Genomic DNA, 22,697 nt, shown 5'->3' with positions numbered 1-22,697 from the left:
GAATTACGCCCTTCTGCGTCTTTTTTGGGTATGTAAATTAACTTGGTTTTCCAGGGCATTGGCTGCTACATGTTTCGGATCGATGATTTTGACGTGGTGGATGCGACTATGCATGGCAACGCTGCGCGTTTCATCAACCACTCGTGCGAGCCCAACTGCTACTCACGAGTCATTAACGTCGAGGGCCAGAAGCATATCGTCATTTTTGCCCTGCGCAAGATCTACCGTGGGGAGGAGCTCACCTATGACTACAAATTCCCCATCGAGGACGCCAGCAACAAGCTCAGCTGCAACTGCGGAGCCAGGCGGTGCCGACGGTTCCTGAACTGAGAGGAAAACGTGCAGGACCACGAGGGCAGGGCGAGGGAGGAGAGTGCACAGGCAATAAAGCAGAGGCGGTCCAGAAAGGTATGCTGGGATTTCCCAGAGGGGCAGTTAATTTGTGATCTTTTTGCTAAAAGGTCCCGCAGGTTTCCAGAAACTTGGGGTGATCCAGGGACGTGCACAACACTGTCCAAATACAGCATGAGGAAGTCACATCAGCCAGCTAACCATCCTGTATGCCCAATATGCAGAGTCATATGGGTTTTTAATTCCAGTTCTCACATCTTCATGAAAAACGTACACTTCCTCCTCATAGCGTGCCAGGGAGCAGGAGTTGCACAAGCGCAAATGGAACGGCAAATGCGGTCATGGTTTGAGAGACAAAGCACGTCCCCTGTGATTTAATGTTTTTCTCCTTTCAACTTCTGCTTACTTGTGTCCCAAAACCTAAGAGCTAATCATAGCCTATTATTAATCAGAAATTGCACATCCAGGAAAAACAGATATTGCAAAGTGGCTTTTAGTCGCTTTAAGAATTCGTTTTTCTGTTGAAATTAAAAACCACTCTCTTTGGGGTTGTGCAGAAGGAGACGTTATCTCTTGGCTGAGAAAACTTTCAAAGGGTCTGTGCATCTTTAAAAACATTGAGATTGCAGTCAGCAATACAGTGTCAGTATCAGCAGATGGACCACTGAAGCGTTGGACTCCTGAGCTCTTCAAAGAGACTTCAGCCCATAACCTCTTTAAATACACACCAATACTCCTGCAAAAGTGCAAATCGATGTAGTTTTGTGGCAGTGAGAATATTCTGTAATTGAATATATTACTAATGATATATACACACACTGAGATGTTTGTGTGGTATTCATACTATAATATAGAATAGAATAGATGTTTAGGAGAAGAAAAGGCTTTATACTGCTCAGGAAGATGCTGTGAACCCCTGCAATACATCATGTCGATTCATTCCGTTCAGAGAGCATTCGATAAGACAGTTTCCATTGAATGCTTTGAATCAGCCTGTAAAGTCTTTTAAGGCCCTCTTTGAGAAGCCATTGCTGTAATTGTTCATTAGAAAACCCTTGATGATAAGCCTAGTTTTGTTTTTTTGGGTTTTTTTTTTTCCTCCTTTTCTTTTAATCCATCCCAATTTGTTTCCAACTCTTGAGATGATTGAACTTGTTTTCTCTTATGGAAATATTTGTCTCCCATCTTGGGGCCCTGCTGCTGTATAGTCTCAGCTAAACATTTATGCCCATATTTATTCTCTCCCTTTGGTCTTCATGGTGCTAGATGTAACTAAAATTATTGGAGGGAAATCAATCATTTCATTAATTCTTTCATTCCTTGCAGTTTAAGGAACTTTATTTGTGAATTACATACTTAAGTACTTGACGGTTAATGGGTAGAGAGCCCTGTATGTTTAGCATTTTTTGCAAGCAACTTCAGGTATGGAGAAGGGGGGGGGGACTTTCCCCTCTGCTATAAGATCAGACACTACTTGAGTGCACGTGGGCAGTCACTTTGCATCTCTTACAGGTATTTTGACCGGTCTGTTACTTTTTTACTAATTTCTGTGCTGCGCTTGCACATTTTATGTGCTGCTCATAGAGATTCTGCCCCTTACAATTGCCCAAGAAAATCTCTTCTGACCACAGGTTTTCAGAGGCAGTCTTTAATGTTCTGACAAATTCTGCTCTCTGCATCTTGGTGACAAATTACTGATCTTTCTGCTATCACCCACCTAGCACTCGGCACCTTGATGTCCCTTTATCTCTGGGCATGAGACAGTTCTGTTACTTTCCATCATGAGGAAAAGCAGATAAACTGATGCCATTGTATGTGTCTTAGAAAAGACAACATTGCTCAAGCTTTATGGCTGTCATATTTATTGCTATTTGTATTTAGATTATGGGACTTTGTGTGCTTTCAACAGGGTCACGGTCTCGTCAGTGCTTCTCATTTGTTTACTCTTTTATTGTTTTCTTGTCTTTTTGACTTAAACATTCATTGAGGGTGAGTTCTGGCGGTGCAGCCTTTTTAAGGTGGTGTTTTGGGCGTTTTAATTATGCTTTTAGTTCTCGTTTTAACTTGTGAACTGTGGCCACATACTTTGGGTGAACTTTTTTTTCCCCCTGACTAACTGCAAGGAATATCTGCCAGTTTCTAGAATGCTCGCTAGATTAAAAGCCTTTTAGAAAGGAGCAGCAATGGAGTGGGAAGCAGTCACAATAATGTGACAGCCCTCTCAGCCAATCGATGTGGTCAGTCCCTTGCCTTCTGTCCCCTCCTCTTTTTCTACATCTATATCATGAACCAAGCTGATTTCATCTTCTTTTATTTTTTTTACCCCCCTGAACTTGCAAGGATTCTACCTCAGGCTGTTCAGAGTGACTGTCAAAGAATACTAATGCAAAACCTAGAAGAGAATACAATATGGCTTGGTCTTAAATGTCCTGCATATTTGACCTGTGTGCAATGAAGGATGCAAAGCACTGGTCAAGACCTTCTGTGCCCATCTGTCGCCCAGAGTTGTGTGGAAAAACTGTATGTTCCTACGTAGGGTTATTTTAAAAAAATATTGTGTTGGAAAAAAGACTTAAAAAAGAGAACGTGTGTCTTTACTACGTTGTACAAAAGTACCCTAAGTTTGTAAATAATTGTATACATATTTCTAAACCTGTTTAATTTTTCTATGCACTTTTTTATTTATAATGTTATTTGCTTAATAAAGATGTTACAATGTTTGAACAAAAAATTGTATTCCAAGTGGATTTGGACGTAATTTGTTGAGCGGGGCGGGGGGTTAGCATGTGTCAAATTGGCTACCATGAATGTCAATCAAAATACAACCATCAGTGCAGATGGGCAATTCATCCACTACTTTTTTTATGTCACGCGATCTACGCACATTCCTTCACGATCGACCGACGCTTCGCGATCGACGTAGTGGCCACCCCTGTATTAGTTAATATTAGACATATTAAGTATCCTATATTTTTGATAACCGCTTTGCACGCTCTTGGTGTCCTGTCCTGAAGACATTCTCACACATGCAGAACTCTTGTAGAGTGAGGAACTAAAGTTCTGAAATAAAACTTGTTTGCTGAGGGTGCATTTAAAAGTGTGTGTGTGTGTGGGTGGAGAATTAAGTCACAACACCTTTACCAAATTATATTTGTGTTTATAAAGGAATTTAAGCATAATCCATTAGATTAAAATGCCTTTTTTAACTATTAAGAACATGTATTTAGTCAGGTATCTCCAAACTTTTGACTGCTAATATATATCAGGAAAAAACAGTTTTGCATTATATTCAAACATCAATAACAAACCAAGTAGTCCAGTAGAACAAAAGAACCACAAGGTGAGTTTGTAACTTTCAGTAGAACAAATAAACATGTTGAGGTCAATGATATCCACATATATGGCATATGAAGAGTATTAAGTAACATTTACATTGATTTAACAATGCTAAGAATAGATGGCCACAAAAGGTCAAAATTTGGAAAAACAGTAAAACCCGGCCATAAAACACGATGTAAACACAGCTCCACGACTCTAAATTAAACGTCCTCCGGGGTTAAAGTGAGCTTCCCGAGCACAAGCACGGCATCGTTGCGCCCGATGTTACTGAGCAGGCCAGCAAAGTGACCCACATTCCAGTGGGGGTGACTGGCCATCAGCCTCTCCAACACGGCTATAAGGGGACTCTTACTGTCTCTCATGGAATAGGCGTAGTTGATCCATGTGAAGGGGATGGAGCAGCTTGCAGCGAGGTGACGGGTGCTCTTCATGCCAGGGGTGTCTGGGTCCAGCAGGAAGACGAGCTCCTCTACCACATCCAGATTGTTCAGCACCGTCTGAAGAGAAGCAGCCTGGATTTCCGGAGCTGGTGGGATGCAAACCAAAGATGGAGCATCATCCAACCACCCCGTAGATCAAGGGTGTTTACTGAAGATCAGATTGAAGCGTACTACACAGGAAATGAGTGTCAAAACTGTGTACTGAAGCTGTTACTATGCTGAGTGTACGTCTCAGTATTGTGTTTTTAATGGGTTTTGGATACTCACTCAGGAGGAAGTTTATATTCAGGGGTTCCTCAGCATTGTCTTGTCTGGGCTCATATGTTAAACATGTATTGGCATCTTCTATGCTAACATTGCTTCTTCCATTAATCCATTTTTTCCCTTTCGAACAGGAGAAAAATATCTTGTATATATGCATTGTTAAAGCTCAACTGGCTTTAACACATAGCACAACAGAATGAACATTTAACATTTTTACAAACATACTTTGACATTTCATCAAAGGAATATAGCTCTCGTGGATGATTATCTCAAGGATTAAGATCAAGGACATTAATATTTAAGGTATTTAAGATGACAAAGCAGCAGTAATTTGCCTAATGGTGATGTAGGTTGCATTTATGTGCCATATTTTGTCAATTGTGATTTTTCACCGCAATCGAATTTTGTCCTCCACATTTTACCCATCTGTGCAGTTAGAACACACACACACTAGTGATTACTAGGGGGCTGTGGTGCACATGTGCCCAGAGCAGTGGGCAGCCCTAGCCTCGGGCCTGGGAATCGAACAAACTCCTCTCCGGTCACAAGAGTTCCCTGCCACCAGACCATGACTGCCCAATTACAGAAGCTTACAGCTGTCATTACAAACACACTCAAAATTTTCTCTTCCACAAGAAAGATACTGGATTTCCCCTTTACACCTACCTTTGTAGCTACGATGTTTCCACTTTTTAATCGTGTATAACAGATAGATCAGGCAGACAAAAATAAGCACGACGATGATCACTGCCCCCAATCCGACCACTGTAAACAAGTATAAAAACGCTGTCATGCAAAAACACAGATCAGTCATGAATACAGACTTTTTTTTTTGTTATCCAACATACAAATATTAGAATGGTTTAAGTTGAGTTGAGGAGATGCAGATGCTTCATCTGTCTTGTGTTCTGTTGTTTGGTCTGTTGTTGGACCTGTTGTAAGTGCCTAAAAAAAGAGATGAATATAAGTTCAGTCTGGGTCGTGGTGTCTTTTATATGGAATGATATTCTTCAAAGGTTGAGAAGCGATAAAGATGCACCCATGCAAGAATCAAATGGTGTGAACACTGAGTTTGTACTCACTAATTATTATACTTTTTATTGGAATCATAAAAAAATACTATTTCAAGTATTCAAATTTTTTTAACAAACTTGACTCAGAAAGAGAAAAAAACCCAACTCCATCCCATACCCACTCGGCTCACCACGACCAACGTATTACTAGTTATTGTGCCACGGACGTAATTTTGGGGGGGGACAGGGGGGACATGTCCCCCCCCACTTTTTCAAAAGCCAGCTTTGGTCCCCCCCAGTTTTTACAGTTAAAACCAAATATTTAAATAGCGACGAATCTATGTCCCCCCCACTTTTGAAATCAAAATTACGTCCATGTATTGCGCAATATGTAAGGTACAACACAAAACAGGAAAAGAGCACACAGTCAATAGGGTAAAACCTCCAAATTAGAGAAGTAAGAAATAAAAGGTTGCCACTTCGGCTGTGCAACCTCTTAATGTGTATTTAATTTTTTCAAGTAAAAAAAAAAAAAAACATGACATCCTCGAGCCAACAGGAAATAGGAGGATACTTGGTAAACATCCATCACATTATTAAGGAATGTCTAGCTCAGGGGTGTCAAACTCATTTTGGTGTGGGGGCCGCATACAACTTAATCGGATCTCAAGGGGGCCAAACCAGTAAACTCGTTTCAAAATTACATGGAACTAACAATAAGTCCACTTTTTTCTTTGTCTTAGTGCAAATAAGTAAATTATAAAATTTTTATGTGAAATATATAAATATAAAAATCTTTATATGAAATGAATTGTCCTTTAACTAAAGTATGTGCCATTTCAACAACACTTTTACTCAGTTAAACATTTAAGGGCATTATGCATAAAAACTGATTACAGTGACATTTTCCACATCTGGGAAGCAATTCTGAACACATGAACTTTCCATTTTTCTGACACTCTGAAATCTGACACTGTTCACTTTTCTCTTTTTTGACAAAGACATTTCACTTAAGAGGGTGCCAGGGTCAACAGAAAATGCGGGAAAGCGATAGAACTGACTAAAACACATATATAGGACAATATAGGAACTGCAGATTTTAAATAAAATGAAGTTTATTCTTCTTTTTAATCCAGGTTTATTCGGCGGGCTGGACGGAACACCCCTGGCGGGCCGGTTCCGCGGGCCGTATGTTTGACACCCCTGGTCTAGCTATTAGGGATGCGAAGGCTATAATGTCCTTTTGTGTAGAGTTAAGCTATAAAATGAGGGGTCAGTGACAAAATATGGTGGATAAAGATCAGTGGACACGGTTGAAGATTTACCTCAAGCACAGTGGACATAATTGTAAAATACCGAGTCCAGAAATGTTTCAAACCAGAACACAGTTAAAACATATGGCTAAGATGAGAAGGGAAGCCGTGACATTTATCTTGCGCATCTGGATATAATGACAGTCTAGCCTCAAGAGATAGTCAACTGAAATGGTTTTCAGGTGTGCCTTATCAGCTTATCAGGGTTAATGCCAAGAGTGTGCAAAGCAGTAATCAGAGCAAAGGGCGGCTATTTTGAAGAAACTAGAATATAAAACATGTTTTCAGTTTTTTTTTGTTAAGTACATAACTCCACATGTGTTCATTCATTGATTTGATGCCTTCAGTGAAAATCTACAATGAAGATCGTTATGGAAATAACGCATTGAATGAGAAGGTGTGTTCAAACTTTTGGCCAGCACTGTATACGTTATATGTATGTGTGTGTGCGCGCGCGCGCGCGCATGTATCCCGAACCCTATCTCGTTCTAATCTATTTCGTATGAAGCCGTAGCGTCTTTTTATGACGATAGGAAACGGAAGTTGAACAGAATGACATTTTTTCCTTTAATTTATCTAAAGTCATAAGCTGTCCTTTTATAGTATTATGTACATATAAGTTTAAGCTATTTTAGGTATTCAAATATTCATATTTAGGTAGCCTATTAAAATAGGCATGAACTGCAACTCATGTAAATACGGGCTGTCACTTTAAACTATTTTAAATAAGTTAGATTTGATAACGTCGAAATCACACAAATCGATTTTATGAAAAAGCACGTAGATCCTAACGTTAGATCACAAACCTGCGTGAGGCACATAATTCAACAAAGCCAAACTGATGTTTAAATTTACACATATTAATGTTTTCTACAAGGAACTCGGCGGAAATGTTTACGTTTTAATTAAATTATTTGATCAGTCTTTTTTAGTTATCCATGACTTTCTTATGAACAAACGTAGCCTTCTTTTCTACCGAGTGTATTTATATTTGTCCTATTACCAATGTGACGGACTCCACACTTGTGCTTCTTTCTGTAGTGAATCCTCCACATTCTCGTCTGTGTAAACACAAGTAATCGGTGGGAATCCTACTTTAGTTATCAATACACAAACATACATGCAAATACATTTTTTATTATTAGACCTTTATTTATATAGGTAGTCCCATCGAGACTTGGCGTCTCATTTACAAGAGAGACCTGTTTGTCCTGTGTGTATGGCTGTGAACTTAATCAACCGTAATCAGAACCTGAAGCGTTTACTTTAATTAGGTTAGTAGTGCAACTGCTAATATACGATCATTGTAGTATAAACAGCTATTCGGGTGAATTGCTGTGTCCGGCTACTTACTCGTTTTCACAACAGCGGGCATCAGAGGTATTAGTACACGGTGAGAGTAATTTGTCCGGTGGGCAAGTGCGACAAGGCTGGCACTTAAGATATGATCCGTCGTTAAATGTTCCATTGAGGCAAGACTTGTACAAAGGCAAATTGTATCCTCCATCATCTGATCGTCCACAGTGTGGATTAAACTCGTGTCCTGTGGTGAAATTGTGTCACCCTGGTGATACTTCAAACGTCTTTGTATTACTTTACAAGCAGTTCCCCACTTATTGCAGCCATTTCGGTACTTACCTTTCTTGATTTTGTTGCGCTTTTGACATGGTACACAACTACTGGAATCCCAGAAAGCCTCAACGCCACAACGAAACGACGACATTGTTGTACACTAACGCTGCTACGGTAGAGCGCTTGCCTAATACGTCCACAAACCTCCAGCGGAAATTAGACTGCTGTGTTTGAGAACATTGCCTGTGTATACAATTGAAGGGTGTCACGGGGCAGTACGTACAGGAAAAAGGAGGAAACAAACGCTGTTAATCTTTGTTAAATTACAGTTTTTTACGACTGCTAACGTTCCTTTTGTCCAATCTGTAGTCACATTTTCAAAACTCTAAACACAGTAAACACAACATCAGTCTTCAGTGGCTATACAATTAGTAGAGTTCATGTTGTTTTCCACTAAGATCACAGGGTGCTGGTCAGAGCCGGCCCTGACCAATGTGGTGCCCTAGGCAAGATTTTGGTTGGCGCCCCCTGCATCATCAGTCATCTGGTTTTACACTCACACATACACTGCAAAGCTTTATGTTTTTGATAAAATCTTTTTTATTTTAGAACGAAAACCACCGTAAAATAAGAAACAAATAAAAACCAAATGAATTATAAATATTACAGTATTGTCACGTTGAGGACCCCGGCCCCTCCCTTTTGGGCGTGTGTCAACGTTGTCCACGTGCTTTGTCTGCGTTAGTGTATATACGTGGTTAGGGTTTTGTCGTGTGATTAATAAGTCTCACCTGTGAATCGTCTCGTGATCACGTGGGGCTAATGTGGTTTGTCTATTTAATGTGCGCTCGCGCAGTGTCCTGTGCTCGTCGTTGTCTAAAGTCTACACGTTGCTGTGTGTGTGTATCTCTGTTCTCCGAGCGCTATTGCGCAATATCTGTGAATAAACTAAAAGTGACGTCAGTCCAGAAGGATTTCGTGTCTCGTCCTTCGTCCAGCCCCGAGCGTCACAAGTATAACAAGTATATTTGTATATTTTTTATTTATAGTATATAGTATTATATATAGTATCATATATATATATATATAGTATTATATTATATATAGTATTATATTATAGTATTATAGTATATTTTTTATTTATAACAAGAAATATATTGCTCAAAAAATATTTTAAAACTATTTTAGATAAAGTGAACAACTTTTAAATATTAATAATAAATAAATATCGGTGTACTGAGGTGGAGGGGGTATAATGGTGTAATGCTGCTTCACTGGAAGGTGATAAGGTTGACAATGTGTCTTCTGGTGGCCCAGGATGTGTAGAAACAGGATTAAAAAATATTTCAAAAGTGCATCTGAAAAGAACAGAGGAGTATATGTGTGTTTTAATATATATTTATTTAAAAAACTTGCTGAGCTAAGCTAATAATAGCACCTACTAGGATTGGGCAGTATGATGACAGTATTGTAAAATTGTGGCAGTATATTAACCACGTGAAGTGACGCAACGTGCCAAATCTGTACTTCTGTAAATTTGGCGCATTCGTTAAAAAGATCTGTGGGCGGGGTCAGCAGTTGGAGCTCACTGATTGGTTATGGAGTGGCGGTTTTCACTAGGATCATATAGAGGGGAAAAAGCCATAATGATGATGAGTGTTAGTTATGAAGCGAACTGGTTTCAAAGAAATACACCACTGCTACAGATTGGCAGCATTAAAAGGGAGAGCCAGCAAACCTATATGAGTCAGTGTGTAAGATCTGCTTACAAAAATTCTCCGCCAAAGATGGAAACACATCAACATGCATTCTCATATTAAAACGAAGCACCATTCAAGTACAACATACAGTATAGTGTAATTCACCATATTATATTACCTTTGGCTTCTTCCTCCTCTCATTTTTCTCCCCACCAGAGAACTTCGTCTTTTTGGCATCTTTCCAGAGAGATGTCACTCACTCTGTGGCGTTGTTTTTTACCCAGAGAAACAGTAACGAGGTGCGTAGAGCGAGCGGGGGGAGGGGGCTGCGCGGGTGATGGGTATCGTGTGCTATTATAATTATTAATTTGACTAATATTATTAAACAATGAAGTTGTGATTATGTGGACTTTGCTTGTTTTCATATTTATGAATTGTTCATTTGTAAAAAATAAAAATAAATAAATAACGCATTCACGCGAGCGCCCCCCTGGACAGCCAGCGCCCCTAGCATTTGCCTATATCGCCTAATGGAATGGCCCTGGTGCTGGTCTTTTATTAGTTCCAAAAATTAACAAGGTAACAGCAGGGGGAAGAGCCTTTTCTTGTAAGGCCCCCCAGCTTTGGAATGATCTTCCTAAATGCGTCCGGGACTCTGACACAGTAACAATCTTTAAGTCTAGGTTGAAAACCCACTTATTTAGTTTAGCGTTTGATAATTAATATCCCCCCTTAGATAAAGGTACAGATCCAGGGGTTCACAGGCAAAGGGTTTTACGGTAGACTGGGGCGCTGGTGCTGTCATCCCGTCACTGCTCGAGGTCACTCAAGTTTGTTGACAGTGCATTGGATGGATGCCATTGTCTCAGAATGCCCCCAAGCCTGTGTTACCTTCTGGTTCTGCCTTTTTTTTAAGCTAGGCTGTAATAGTTTAACTTAATGCCGGAGTTGCTGCCACACTCCAGAAATGTTTATAATTTCATCTGTCCTGTATATGTCCCCATGCAGCGCTAATTTTCCCTGTTTCATTTCTCCACATGGCTGCCCACCTGCCTGAGGAAAAATGAGATGAGGAGACCAGCGATCCATCCTGTGCCGGCCACCTCCTGCCAAACCGGATGCCTACACCATGATGGACATTATTACATCTTTTTCCTTTTCTTTCTCTTCTTTCTGTATAAATTGTTGTTGTTGTCATTGTGACCGGTGTCGGCCAGAGGAGGATGGGTTCCCCCCCTGAGTCTTGGTTCCTTTCAAGGTTTCTTCCTCATGCAAAAAACTAGGGAGTTTTTCCTTGCCACTGTCGCCTTTGGCTTGCTCACTGGGGGCTAGGACCCGGCACTTGTAAAGCTGCTTTGTGACAACAACTGTTGTAAAAAGTGCTATATAAATAAAATTTGATTGATTGATTTTTGCACAAAATGCAGTCATTTTTTTACATGTTTCTATAATGCTTACATTTTCTATACACACAAGGTTATTCAATAACAAAATTCTGGGTCATTTTTTGTCTTATTGACAAATGCTTGCACACAGCATGTCAAAAATGAAAACCTAAGGTTAGAAACTTTAAATATTGTATTGTCACGTTGAGGACCCCGGCCCCTCCCTTTTGGGCGTGTGTAAAACTTTGTCCACGTGTTTTGTCTGCGTCAGTGGGACTTCGTGGTGAGGGCTATGTCGTGTGAATAATGTGTCTCACCTGTGAATCGTCTCGTAATCACGTGGGGCTAATGTGGTCTGTCTATTTAATGTGCGCTCGCGCAGTGTCCTGTGCTCGTCGTTGTCTGAGTCTACACGTTTTGTGTTCAATGTACATGTTTCTCGTGCGCTGATTGCGCAACACAATATATCAGTAAAGTGACGTTTGCTGAAACTGGAGGATTCTGTGTCTCGTCCTTCTAGCCGCACCCATCGTCACAGAACGACGAGCCACCTGAGACACCCCCAAGAATGCCGGGCTACGCCACCCGACCGAAGAGGGGCAATCAAGCCAGCAAGCGGCGCCATCGCGCCTCTTCTCCTGGCCAGCGCTGCCAACCCGCTATGCGCCTATATGCTGCGCATGGCTCGGGAATCCTCCGTCCCTGAGATAGCGGACAACTTCCTTGAGCAGGCACGGCGGATATGGCGAGAGCGACACCCCTCTCCTTCCCGCGAACCCTCACCTCTGAGGATGGGTGCGTTCGTGCTTTGCTCTACGGAGAGCACTTCAGAGAGCGAGTTTGGGGAGGAGGATACGCCAAGCGAGGGAGAGGAGGAAGAGGCGTACCCTCCGTCGGAGGACTCCGCCTCCACCGTGGACTACGGTGGAGGGGAGGAGGAAGAGGCGTACCCCCAGTCGGAGGACTCCGCCTCCACTGTGGACTACGGTGGAGGGGAGGAGGAAGAGACGTACCCTCCGTCGGAGGACTCCGCCTCCACCCTGGACTACGGTAGGGAGGAGGCAGAGTCGGAGGAGGAATCGGAGGATGAGGATTACCTCCCTCCGCCCGTGTGCCCCTCTCGCACCGCAGAGAGGGGTGAGGAAGACGAGGGCTCCTATACCACGGAGGAAGAAGAGAGCCCTCCCCCCTCAGAGAGGTCTGCGGAGACCGTGAGAGGGAAGCGGACACCCTCTTCCGCTCGCACCAGCGACAGTGCTATGGACTGCTCCCGGGGTGGCAGCCCGGAGCAGTCCATGGAGTGGAGCCGGGGAGAAGAGGATGAAGAGGAAATGGAGACCGAAGGGGACCACCCACACGGCCCGTTCGGCCAGTCCGCCCGTCGCGATGCACCAGGCGCGTACGCCAGCCACGGCGTGCCAGGCGCGACAGCCCGCCGCGCTGCTCCTGGCACGTCAGCCCGCCGCGCTGCTCCTGGCAAGTCTGCCAGCCGCCCAGCACCTGGCGCATCGGCCAACCGCGCTGCGCCCGGTGGAGGATTCGCAGCAAGGGCAGGAGGAGCACCGCCCACCGCAGCGCCTGCAGCACCTGTGGCTCCCGGTCTCGCTCCCCTAATCGCCCTCCTCCTGGCACGCAGCCTGGCGCCACTGTCATGTGTGTCTGTCCCAGTGTTCGTGAGTTTGCCCATATGTGTACCAAACCCCTTCTTCCCTCTTGTTCCTCTGTGCGTGAATGTACCTGTGTGTGTATTCGTGTCTGTTCCATTGTGTTTGTCTAACGTCTTTTCCCCTGTATTCCCAGGGAGGGTGTTCTAGGCGGTCCGTGGCGGACGCTTCCCCGAGGGCGGTCACCTCCCAGACGCAGGACTGAGCGCGTCGGATCCGCCCATCGCCGTGGGTTCGGGGCACTCGGTCCTGTTGGCACCCCGGGACGGGTAGTGCCCTTGGAGGGGGCGTCTGTCACGTTGAGGACCCCGGCCCCTCCCTTTTGGGCGTGTGTAAAACGTTGTCCACGTGCTTTGTCTGCGTCAGTGGGACTTCGTGGTGAGGGCTATGTCGTGTGAATAATGTGTCTCACCTGTGAATCGTCTCGTAATCACGTGGGGCTAATGTGGTCTGTCTATTTAATGTGCGCTCGCGCAGTGTCCTGTGCTCGTCGTTGTCTGAGTCTACACGTTTTGTGTTCAATGTACATGTTTCTCGTGCGCTGATTGCGCAACACAATATATCAGTAAAGTGACGTTTGCGGAAACTGGAGGATTCTGTGTCTCGTCCTTCTCGCCGCACCCATCGTCACATGTATAAAATGCAAAGTTCTGCAAAAAAAACAAAGGCAGCTGAAAAGCTATTACTGTAATACACATTTTTTGCACATATAGATCAATAAAATAAAATCAAGTACAGTAATGTATCGGGTCAGAGAGGAGCAAATATAACAATTTGTCCTGCAATCTCAAGTGCTGGTTTGGTCCTTCACAAATGCCAGATTGACAGTGACCCCCTTCTTTCGTTTTTGAATGAACTCTACCAACAACTGGTTCCAGAAGCAGAAAGGGAACAGGTGGGTGGAAACACGAGGACATTTGTGATGGAGCTGAAGACTGCCAGGGGTGAATAAGGCATACCAAGCTTTTCTATCCCAGGTGCATGGCAAGGGCTAACATCAGGTGTGATGTGGATGAAAACATGTGGCCAACTGCTGAAGACCACTTACGTTACATGTAACAAGACTGTTCAGTTTTGTATCCTGTTTTTTCCCCCTTGTGTGGCTTTTTTTGTATGTATTTTTACACATGTGGGACCATGGCTAATTGTGTTTATAATTATGGTAATTATTTTTTGGGTTAGTCTACAATTTATAATAATGTCCCTAATACAGTAAAATATAACCTTTACTGCAAAACTGTTACTGACTCCTTTTTTGTCTAATCTACATTCCATGTAGTACCTAGCAGTAAATATCACTCAGTATGTTGCCAAAAATGCAAAAATTTGGAAAAAAAAGTCCAAATAAAGCAGATTACAGTAAAAATGAACTGACTAAGAAAACAACAGATGTTACTGTAAAATGTCTGTTTGCTGGGAGAGAGTAAAATATTACTTGTAATACTGTTTCTGTATAGCCACCAAATGTTAGTTTTTTGACGGTGGTTGTGCAGTGATTGACTATATTCATCTCGAATAGAGAATCTGTGCTAGTGTTTGAAAGAATGATTGGATACTGAACCAGGTTTGCTGTGTTTTAACAAAGTTGGTGTATAAAGAGAAAACTTTGTTTGCATTGTGAAATGCAGAGTTGGTATTTAGTTAAGAAAATGTACTATTGAACAGGATATTAACTATTTGGCTATTTGTATGAAGTAAATTTATTACTGTGTTTAGAGTTTTAAAAATGTATCTCAAGTATTGGGAAACGCACGTTAGCAGTTGTAAAAAACTAAAAACAGAGAGATGAAACACGCCCCCTCTTGCTGACCCAGCTCATGCCTGCAAACTTACAAAGCACAAAGGGTAACGGCACTTCTGAGTGGTATTCCAGACATAGTGGTCAGGCATGGACTACAGAAGCATGTTTTTGCAGTGTGGGAAGAAACCCACGCAGACATGGGGAGAACATGGAAACTCCGCTCAGATAGGGGAGGCTTGCACAATGGGGCCAGGAGCATAGAAGACATGGACCATGGCTGGGCACAGTAAGACCACATTGCTTGGATGACTGCTCACCACTTGAAGCTCAACCCTAGCAAAACTGAGCTTCTGTACATTCCAGGAACCCCAAACATTTGTGAAAGAAGGGGTCGCTTTCAGGAGCTTAGTGAATTCCAGGTTGCCAGGAGAAGGGTACTTGTCTGACTGCATTGTGCCAAGTGTAAAGTGGAGGTGATCAGGAGCAAGCCCGTGCAGTGCTTTATAAGTCAGTAGAATAATTTAAAAATCAATACAGAATTTAACTTGGAGCCAATACAGGGCTGAGAGGACTGGTCTGATATGATTGAATTTTCTAGTTCTAGTCAGAACTCTGGCTGCAGCATTTTGAACTATTTGAAGTTTATTTAGATTCCTATATGAGTATCCTGACAGTAATGAGTTACAGTAGTCTAGTCTGGAGCTAACAAAGGCGGGTACCCATTTTTCTGCATCATGCTGTGATAATGCATTTCTTAACTTAGCAATGTTGTGGAGATTTAGAAAAGCTATCCTGGTAGTATTATCTATGTATTTATCAAATGATAGGCCAGAGTTGAGTATGACGCCGTGATTTTTGGTTACTGTGCCAGGCGTAATAGGGTAGTCTGCGAGATTAAGCATTAGATTTGGTATTTTCTGTCTTGCGGCCTTTGGGCCCAGAAGGAGAACTTCTGTTTTGTCCTCATTAAGTTGGAGGAAGTTTAGAGATGTCCAGCATTTAAAATCTCTTACGCAGGCCTCAATTTTTCCTAAACTGTGTTTGTCATCAGGTTTGGCTGATATGTAAAGTTGGGTGTCATCTGCATAGCAGTGAAAGTTGACACCATGTTTGTTTATAACTATGCCCAATGGTAGCATATATAATGTAAATAACAGTGGTCCTAAGATGGAGCCTTGCAGGACCCCATATTTCACTTTTGTGCATTTGGACGGAATATTATTGAGCTTTACACACTGATAGCGATTCGTTAAATAAGAATTAAACCATGAAAGGGCTGTGCCTGAGATTCCAACCCAGCTTTCTAACCGTTCTAGCATGATCCTGTGATCTAGTGATTGTGTTGAAAGCTGCACTAAGATCCAAAAGCACTAGCAGAGATATATAGCCTTGATCTGAGGCAAGAAGAAGATCATTTGTTACTTTAACTAGGGCTGTTTCAGTACTGTGGTGGGGCCTAAATCCAGATTGGAACTTTTCAAATATGTGATTCCTATGCAGATATAAGCATAATTGCTGGGCTACAGCTTTTTCTATGATCTTAGATATAAATCATATGTTCGAAATGGGTCTATAATTAGAACAGTCGGATCAAGATTTGGTTTCTTGATCAGAGGTTTAATAATCGCTAATTTACAGGATTTGGGCATGTGACCTATTGTAATGGATGAGTTAACTACTGTTAGAATAGTTTCAGTCACAACTGGTAATACCTCTTTTAATAATTTTCAGGGAACGGAATCTAGTGTGCAAGTATAATCAGGATTATAAATTTGTTCAGCCCTCAGAGTTCCGTAGCTGGTACCAGGAAGAACAGATTCACAACACATGAGTTTCAGGAAAGAGTTCTAAAGTTTAATAATAATACAGGTAGTTAAATACACAACAAAGAAGATGTGTCTTACGTAGGGGTGGGCATAGATTGTTTTTTTTATCTAGATTAATCTCACTGAAATCTTGAAATTAATCTAGATTAAAATAGCTCATTCAGAATATGCCTGCTACCCAAGTAATGACTAAAAGTCAGTCTTTGATATAGGGTTTCTAACCATGCTTATGGGCCGGCAGCTAGTGGCAATCCACTGAGCAAAGAGATTGGTCAACTTGTCTGATAGAGCTGTGCTGACCTTGCCTCGGTTGCATTCAGAGTAGTTTGGCAGCAAATCTTCCCCTGGGCTGCATCAGTGCTTGACCCAGCATCAGCAGCATTAGCAATTAGGTGCTTTGTGTTTAAATGGTACTTCAGACTGGTAGAACTCCTACAATAAACTAATTTTGAGTTGCATAAGGTGCAAACAACTTTAGTCTTGTCAATGTCTCCATTAGGAAGCTTCTTAAAAATGAATTTTTCATGAAGCAAACCTGGCTGCTTCGTGGCTACATCCATGTAAGCACATGTGCGATTTGTTGTGGTAGTCTTTGTAATTCACAGGTTTAAAAACTCGTTCTCGCCCCCTACTGTGCAATTTGGTTAGGAATACACCTGAGCTAAACTATCGAGGTGAAAGTCATCATGGTTTGCTTACCTATTTTGACCCAGTTCCCAACTCAACTTTAAGAATAGATTAATGGCGATATTTTTTATATTGCCCGATAAGAGTATCACATTATCGAACGCCGTTAACGCCCATAACGGCCCACTAGTCTTAAGTCAATTGGGTAAGAATAATAAAACATATATGATTGGTGTTCTCCTTATCAGGAGACTGGATGATGGGGAATGAAAAAGTCCAGGGAGACAGGGAGAGAGATTCTAACTAAGGTGCAGACATACAGATAAGGGAATGAACTGAATGTCATAGTGTTCTGATTGAAAGTTGCAGACAGTAAATCACAAAATCCCTTTCAGTCCCCCCTTTCATCATATTAATAACACAGAAATATGATAACAGTAATCACTAAGCTAGCAAAGGAGTCCACAGAGGTCCCCACAAGGTGGAGAGTGTCCTCGGAGTCAAATGTACTTGTATAGTGTCAAGTAGTGTCAATCCAGTTGAATGACTATGTCAAAGTAAATCAAATAAATGACACTTTTCAATCTGGTTTCAGAGCTCTCCACAGCACTGAAACAGCCCTAGTTAAGGTAGTAAATGACTTGAGATTGAATAAGGATGCAGGCAAACTCTCAGTCCTTTTTCTGCTAGATTTAAGCGCCGCTTTTGACACCGTTGATCATGAAATACTTCTTGATCGACTACAGAGCTGGGTAGGCCTTAGTGGCTTAGTCTTAGACTGGTTTAGATCGTACCTAACTGGGCGTGATTACTATGTAGCATTAGGTACCTCTTCCTCCACACGTCAAAAAATAACTTGTGGCGTCCCCCAAGGATCAATTCTTGGGCCGTTACTATTCAACCTATATATGCTTCCGTTACCACACATCATTAATAAACATGGTATTAGTTATCATCAATATGCAGATGACACTCAACTTTATATTTCGCTAGAACCTAAAGCCCTAAAATCAATTTGCTCACTGTTTGACTGCATAGATGATATACAGACATGGATGTCTGACAATTTTCTGCAATTAAATAAACAGAAGACAGAGGTTCTTGTTCTTGGCAGTGATTCACAAAGGAATGATGTCCAGACTTATTTAAATCAAATGAATCTGAAAGCCAGACAATGTGTTAAGAACCTGGGCGTCACCTTTGATAATGAGCTCAACTTCAAATCACACATCATGACTACATGCAAGACAGCTTACTTTCATCTTCGAAACATCGCTAAGGTCCGAGATATGCTCTCTCCTGCTGACAGTGAAAAACTTGTCCATGCATTTATCACATCAAGGCTAGATTATTGTAACGCTGTTCTATCTGCTCTTCCAAAGAGCTCTATTTCGCACCTACAGCGAGTTCAGAACGCGGCTGCAAGGGTTCTGACCCGCAGGAGAAAGAGAGATCATATTACACCTGCACTCCACTCACTGCACTGGTTACCTGTCAGCTTTAGAATAGATTTTAAGGTTCTAGTCATGGTTTTTAAATGTCTTCATGGTCTTGCCCCTCTTTACCTAAGTGAAATGATTGTTAGATATGTTCCAGTCAGGTCTCTCAGGTCTTCAAACAGTAATCTACTGGTGATTCCTAAAAGCCGATTAAAGATTGGCGAGGGTGCTTTTAGCCACTATGGCCCAAAGCTCTGGAATTCTCTTCCTGAAGAGCTCAGAGGCATTTCATCCCTGCATAGTTTTAAGAGCAGTCTCAAAACATTCCTGTTTAGATCCGCTTTTAGTTAAGAAACTCTATCTTAATAGTTTTATCTTATTTACTTTACTTTTTATTATCTTACTTCACTTTTTACTTTTATGTTATTTTAATATTTTTATCTTTAATTTCTTTTAACATTTTCTTTTTGTCTTTTTGTCTTTGTCTTATCTCCTTTTAATGTTTCTTTTATTTATACTGTAAAGCACTTTGAGTTACATGTATGTATGAAAGGTGCTATACAAATAAAGATTATTATTATTATTATTATTGTATGGCGCTTTTTAGAACAGATGGTGTCACGAGGCAGCTTTACATATGTTCAAGTCCAAGTCCCCAGTGAGCACCCAAAGGCAACAGTGGCAAGAAATAACTTCATTAATCCAGTCACTATACCTATGCATGAACAACACAGGCCTAATATCATCTTCATGGACTACAATACTGGGTTTAGTGGAATTGAACTCAGCTTCCCAAAAATGTGGTAAAAATAATTGCTCCCCTCACTGCATAAATGCACTGTAAAACATTTAAGCAAATGCAACTTAATCATAAAGTAGCCTGCCTGATTTCATTACCTTTTGAAAGTTAGTACAACATTGTTGTCTGCAATTACACATTTAAGCAATAAGTCTTAAATGTTAGCTAAACTTAAATTACTGAGTCACCTCAACATACATTTTCTGTCAGATCTCTAACATATTAATATTTTAAGTTGACAGAACTTGGACTTCAGGATTAACAATGTAGAAGATGTTGTGCAAAAGGGGAGCTTCTGTTTACAAATATTTATAACTCTTATTTTTTTTACAGCACATATACACATGTAACTGATCGACTAACATGTCCACATCCCACAGTCATAAAATGAGCAGTTTCAAAAAGAAACAAGATGTGGCTCAGCCCCCAGCAATATGGGCTAATATTACTGTAATGCTGAGTAATGAATGAATGAATGAATGAATGAATGTTCAATTTATATAGCGCCTTTGAGGATACCCAAGGTGCCTTACAATTTCGAATCAAATGAATCAAAGTACAGCGGATCCAATTGCAGATGATGCTATTTATGGAATAACTGCAGGTAACCACAGCAACCAGTAAAACAGGTTGGGTGTGCCTTTCAAGAGGAATGTGGCAGGACACAGCTAAAGCGTAGTCCAAACGATCCAGAGTCAGGCCAGGTAAGCAGAATCCACAACTAGTCCAAGGGTCAGGCTGAGAGTGAGGTCTGAGGAGAGACCGTGGGTCAAAACACAACAAGGCGACACGAACCAGGAATGCTTGGTTTGTGGCATGATAACACGATAACTTGATAACATACTTCGCAAGGAGGAAGTGGGTGAGTGATGTATTAAAAGGGTGAGAGCTGATCTAGTTAGGAACAGGTGGAGAATATTAGAACTCAGGTGATTAGGAACGGGTGTTTCTGGAGTTATGTGGTACTGGGTGGTGCTGTGGTGTTGGAGGGGCCCGAGGCTTGTGTGGGATACATTACAGTTTCGCTAGCAGGTAGATTAGCTGCAATGGCCGGCTTTGTCAGCAATAAAAGAGCAGTTTTTAAATTACAACAATAGATCTTTCACTATGCAACAGTTAATCAATCACAAAGATGACTAAACAATGAACAGGTATCATCGCTGTCTAAATTCAAAGCTAAGTGGAACAATTTTACAATTTTGAGAAGCTCAAAATTTGTAATTTTGAGGTGGGGGCCTTAAAATCTCTGCAAAAACTCTTGTTGGACTGAGAGGAGGACTTAGAAAATAGGTCCCGCCAATCAAAGCATTGCATTATTACCATACCCGACGGGAGTGAAAACGGCCAGAGCCCATTCAAGTTTATGTCAGAGTTGTTGGTGGAGGTCATGGGAGTGAGCTTCCTGAACCCCTAGAGCTGGAGCAGGAGCATTGCATCCTTGGACCAAGAAACTCACAACAGGGAAACCCACGAAGCAAATTTTTTTGTATGTTATCTTCAATTTCAGGGTTATCTGATGGGCCAAAAGCAACAAGGCCTAGTACAAGGAAGTTAATCTGACATTCTATCCAGACATAAACACCGTCCTTGCTAAGAAACGTGCCAGATTTAAGGAAATCAAACAAGAACAGTGTACATTTCCAAATCCTATATCCAACCTGGTTTCAGATAATAGTTGAAGGAAACATTTTCACTTTCGGGAACGCCCAAGTACGCCAAACTGTTTTATGATCAATTTCTGGCTAACAAAGAAAAATATTTCTTGGAGGCGTTGATGATTTTGTTAAGGATTATCTTAGTAATTCAGTTTTATGTTATAGATCAGGCATCACAAAGAGACTTTACTAGCCTTTAGTAATAACCATGATGAATATGAGTGAAGGATACAGAATACAGATGTTTGAATTGCACTGCACTTTTACAGTAGTCTCCCTGGGATTCATAGGAACTAGAAGAATAGTTTTTGAGAAGAAGTGAGTCCCTCACTAGCCTCAATTGGGTTTTTTGATGTTAGTATTTTGTGTCTGGTGTCTCCGGGAAGGATAATGTGATTTTTTTGTCTTGCTTTGTATTATTTTTTGGCTTTTGTCTATAACCATTGTATGAGATGATACTTGTTACCCAAGATGATAAATGTAAGCGAATGCTTACAGTTACATAACAGGGTGGCTTAAAAGTCACAGGAAACCGTGTTATTTCAGAAACAAAAGGGAAAATGACATAACTGAATACCCCTGTAATGGGTGAGAGAACCTATCTTTTAGGGTATGTCCAGAACATAGCCACCATCTTGGATCAAGGGCAAGTTTTTCCAATGGGAAGGTGGTCATGTTGCATATCAAAGAAGACCAGTTGTGTCTCAAATTTGCAATATCTCTTGTGGTTCAAAGGTTATCAACACAGAAAGTTGCAACAAAAACTTGGAAAGTTTGTTCAATGTGCTGTCCATGGTGCTGAACACAGCTTTTGAATTTTGAGATATTGCAAATCTGAAAGTAGATTTCCTACTTTTCCCATGTCCATCATTCTTATTCTAGGACCGATCACTTTTTTGTATCAATTCTTTATCCCTGCTATTAAAAATGTCGAATATATCTGATCATAGTATCAGATCATGCTCCACTTATATTAGATTTGTCATTCCTCCTTATCCCTCAAAATCCTCCACTTTGGAGATTCAACAGTACACTATTGGCTGAAAAAAACTTTTGTAATTTCATATTTGTATTTGTTTCAATTTGTAACGTCTGGGGCGTCAGTGAGCGATGAGGCGGACGCATGTGCTGAACAGAGCGAGGTGTATTAAAGGCATATCCATAATCAGAGTCGGGGTCACGGTCCAGGTTCAACAAGCCAACAATGAGATCCATATAAATACAAAACAAAATAATGACAGACTGAAAGATAAGCTAATAACAACAGTAACGGGATATACAGAGTCCAGATAAGCACAAAGACAAAACAACCACTAGGAACACCAACAATAACTTGAAACAGACAGAATCCAAAATACACAACTAGGAACACAGTTCACACATTCAATAAACAGCCCTGAAGAAGATAAAGAACAGGGTTTAAATACACTGGATTATCAAGGGAAACAACTAGAAACAGGTGAGAATGATAATCATCGGGCAGGATTTCAAATGGTATGGGAGTGGCAGGAGAAACCATATTGCCAAGATTTCTGTACTTATTTCAGTGTCTTCCTGTCTTTGTTCCTA

At 41.3% G+C, this 22,697-nt stretch overlaps 2 protein-coding genes and 1 long non-coding RNA gene across 7 annotated transcripts in view; 2 read left to right on the top strand and 1 right to left on the bottom strand.

The window, feature by feature from the left end:
• Positions 1 to 3,263, top strand: part of kmt2bb (lysine (K)-specific methyltransferase 2Bb) — a 30,692-nt gene extending 27,429 nt beyond the window's left edge. For 3 of the 5 annotated variants that reach the window (XM_076976037.1, XM_076976039.1, XM_076976036.1), the window contains exon 37: positions 55 to 3,262. In XM_076976037.1, the coding sequence (XP_076832152.1) occupies positions 55 to 330 (276 nt within the window). In that variant the 3' untranslated portion in view covers positions 331 to 3,262. Of the gene's footprint in view, positions 1 to 54 lie in introns of all 5 variants that reach the window. The other 2 variants (XM_076976038.1, XM_076976040.1) reach the window with 2 other exon arrangements.
• A 232-nt stretch (positions 3,264 to 3,495) lies between these two features.
• On the bottom strand, positions 3,496 to 8,766 carry igflr1 (IGF-like family receptor 1). Its single transcript, XM_076976512.1, has 7 exons — positions 8,359 to 8,766; positions 8,074 to 8,263; positions 7,724 to 7,781; positions 5,243 to 5,339; positions 5,061 to 5,159; positions 4,398 to 4,514; positions 3,496 to 4,216 (listed from the first exon to the last, which is right to left on the bottom strand). The coding sequence occupies exons 1-7, from the start codon at positions 8,441 to 8,443 to the stop codon at positions 3,891 to 3,893; spliced, it is 972 nt and encodes a 323-aa protein (XP_076832627.1). The 5' UTR covers positions 8,444 to 8,766; the 3' UTR covers positions 3,496 to 3,890.
• LOC143477767 (uncharacterized) lies at positions 6,835 to 11,402 on the top strand. Its single transcript, XR_013121630.1, has 2 exons — positions 6,835 to 7,117; positions 10,209 to 11,402. It is a non-coding gene; the product is annotated as an uncharacterized LOC143477767 (long non-coding RNA).
• The last annotated feature ends 11,295 nt before the right edge of the window (positions 11,403 to 22,697 follow it).

Source organism: Brachyhypopomus gauderio, chromosome 16 (genome assembly GCF_052324685.1).
Source record: "Brachyhypopomus gauderio isolate BG-103 chromosome 16, BGAUD_0.2, whole genome shotgun sequence".
Lineage (NCBI taxonomy): Eukaryota > Metazoa > Chordata > Actinopteri > Gymnotiformes > Hypopomidae > Brachyhypopomus > Brachyhypopomus gauderio.
The sequence above is the reverse complement of the archived record's forward strand: the minus strand, read 5'-3'. Positions and strand labels throughout refer to the sequence as shown.

What these genes read in the sequence shown, in the direction of transcription:
- igflr1 (XM_076976512.1), bottom strand. Translation starts at nt 8,443, where the DNA reads ATGTCGTCGTTTCGTTGTGGCGTTGAGGCTTTCTGGGATTCCAGTAGT. An exon ending in GTGTGGAGTCCGTCACATTG is followed by an intron (nt 5,340 to 7,723) that starts GTAATAGGACAA and finishes CTCTTTTTTTAG; the next exon opens with GCACTTACAACAGGTCCAAC. An exon ending in GAAACATCGTAGCTACAAAG is followed by an intron (nt 4,515 to 5,060) that starts GTAGGTGTAAAG and finishes CCTGTTCGAAAG; the next exon opens with GGAAAAAATGGATTAATGGA.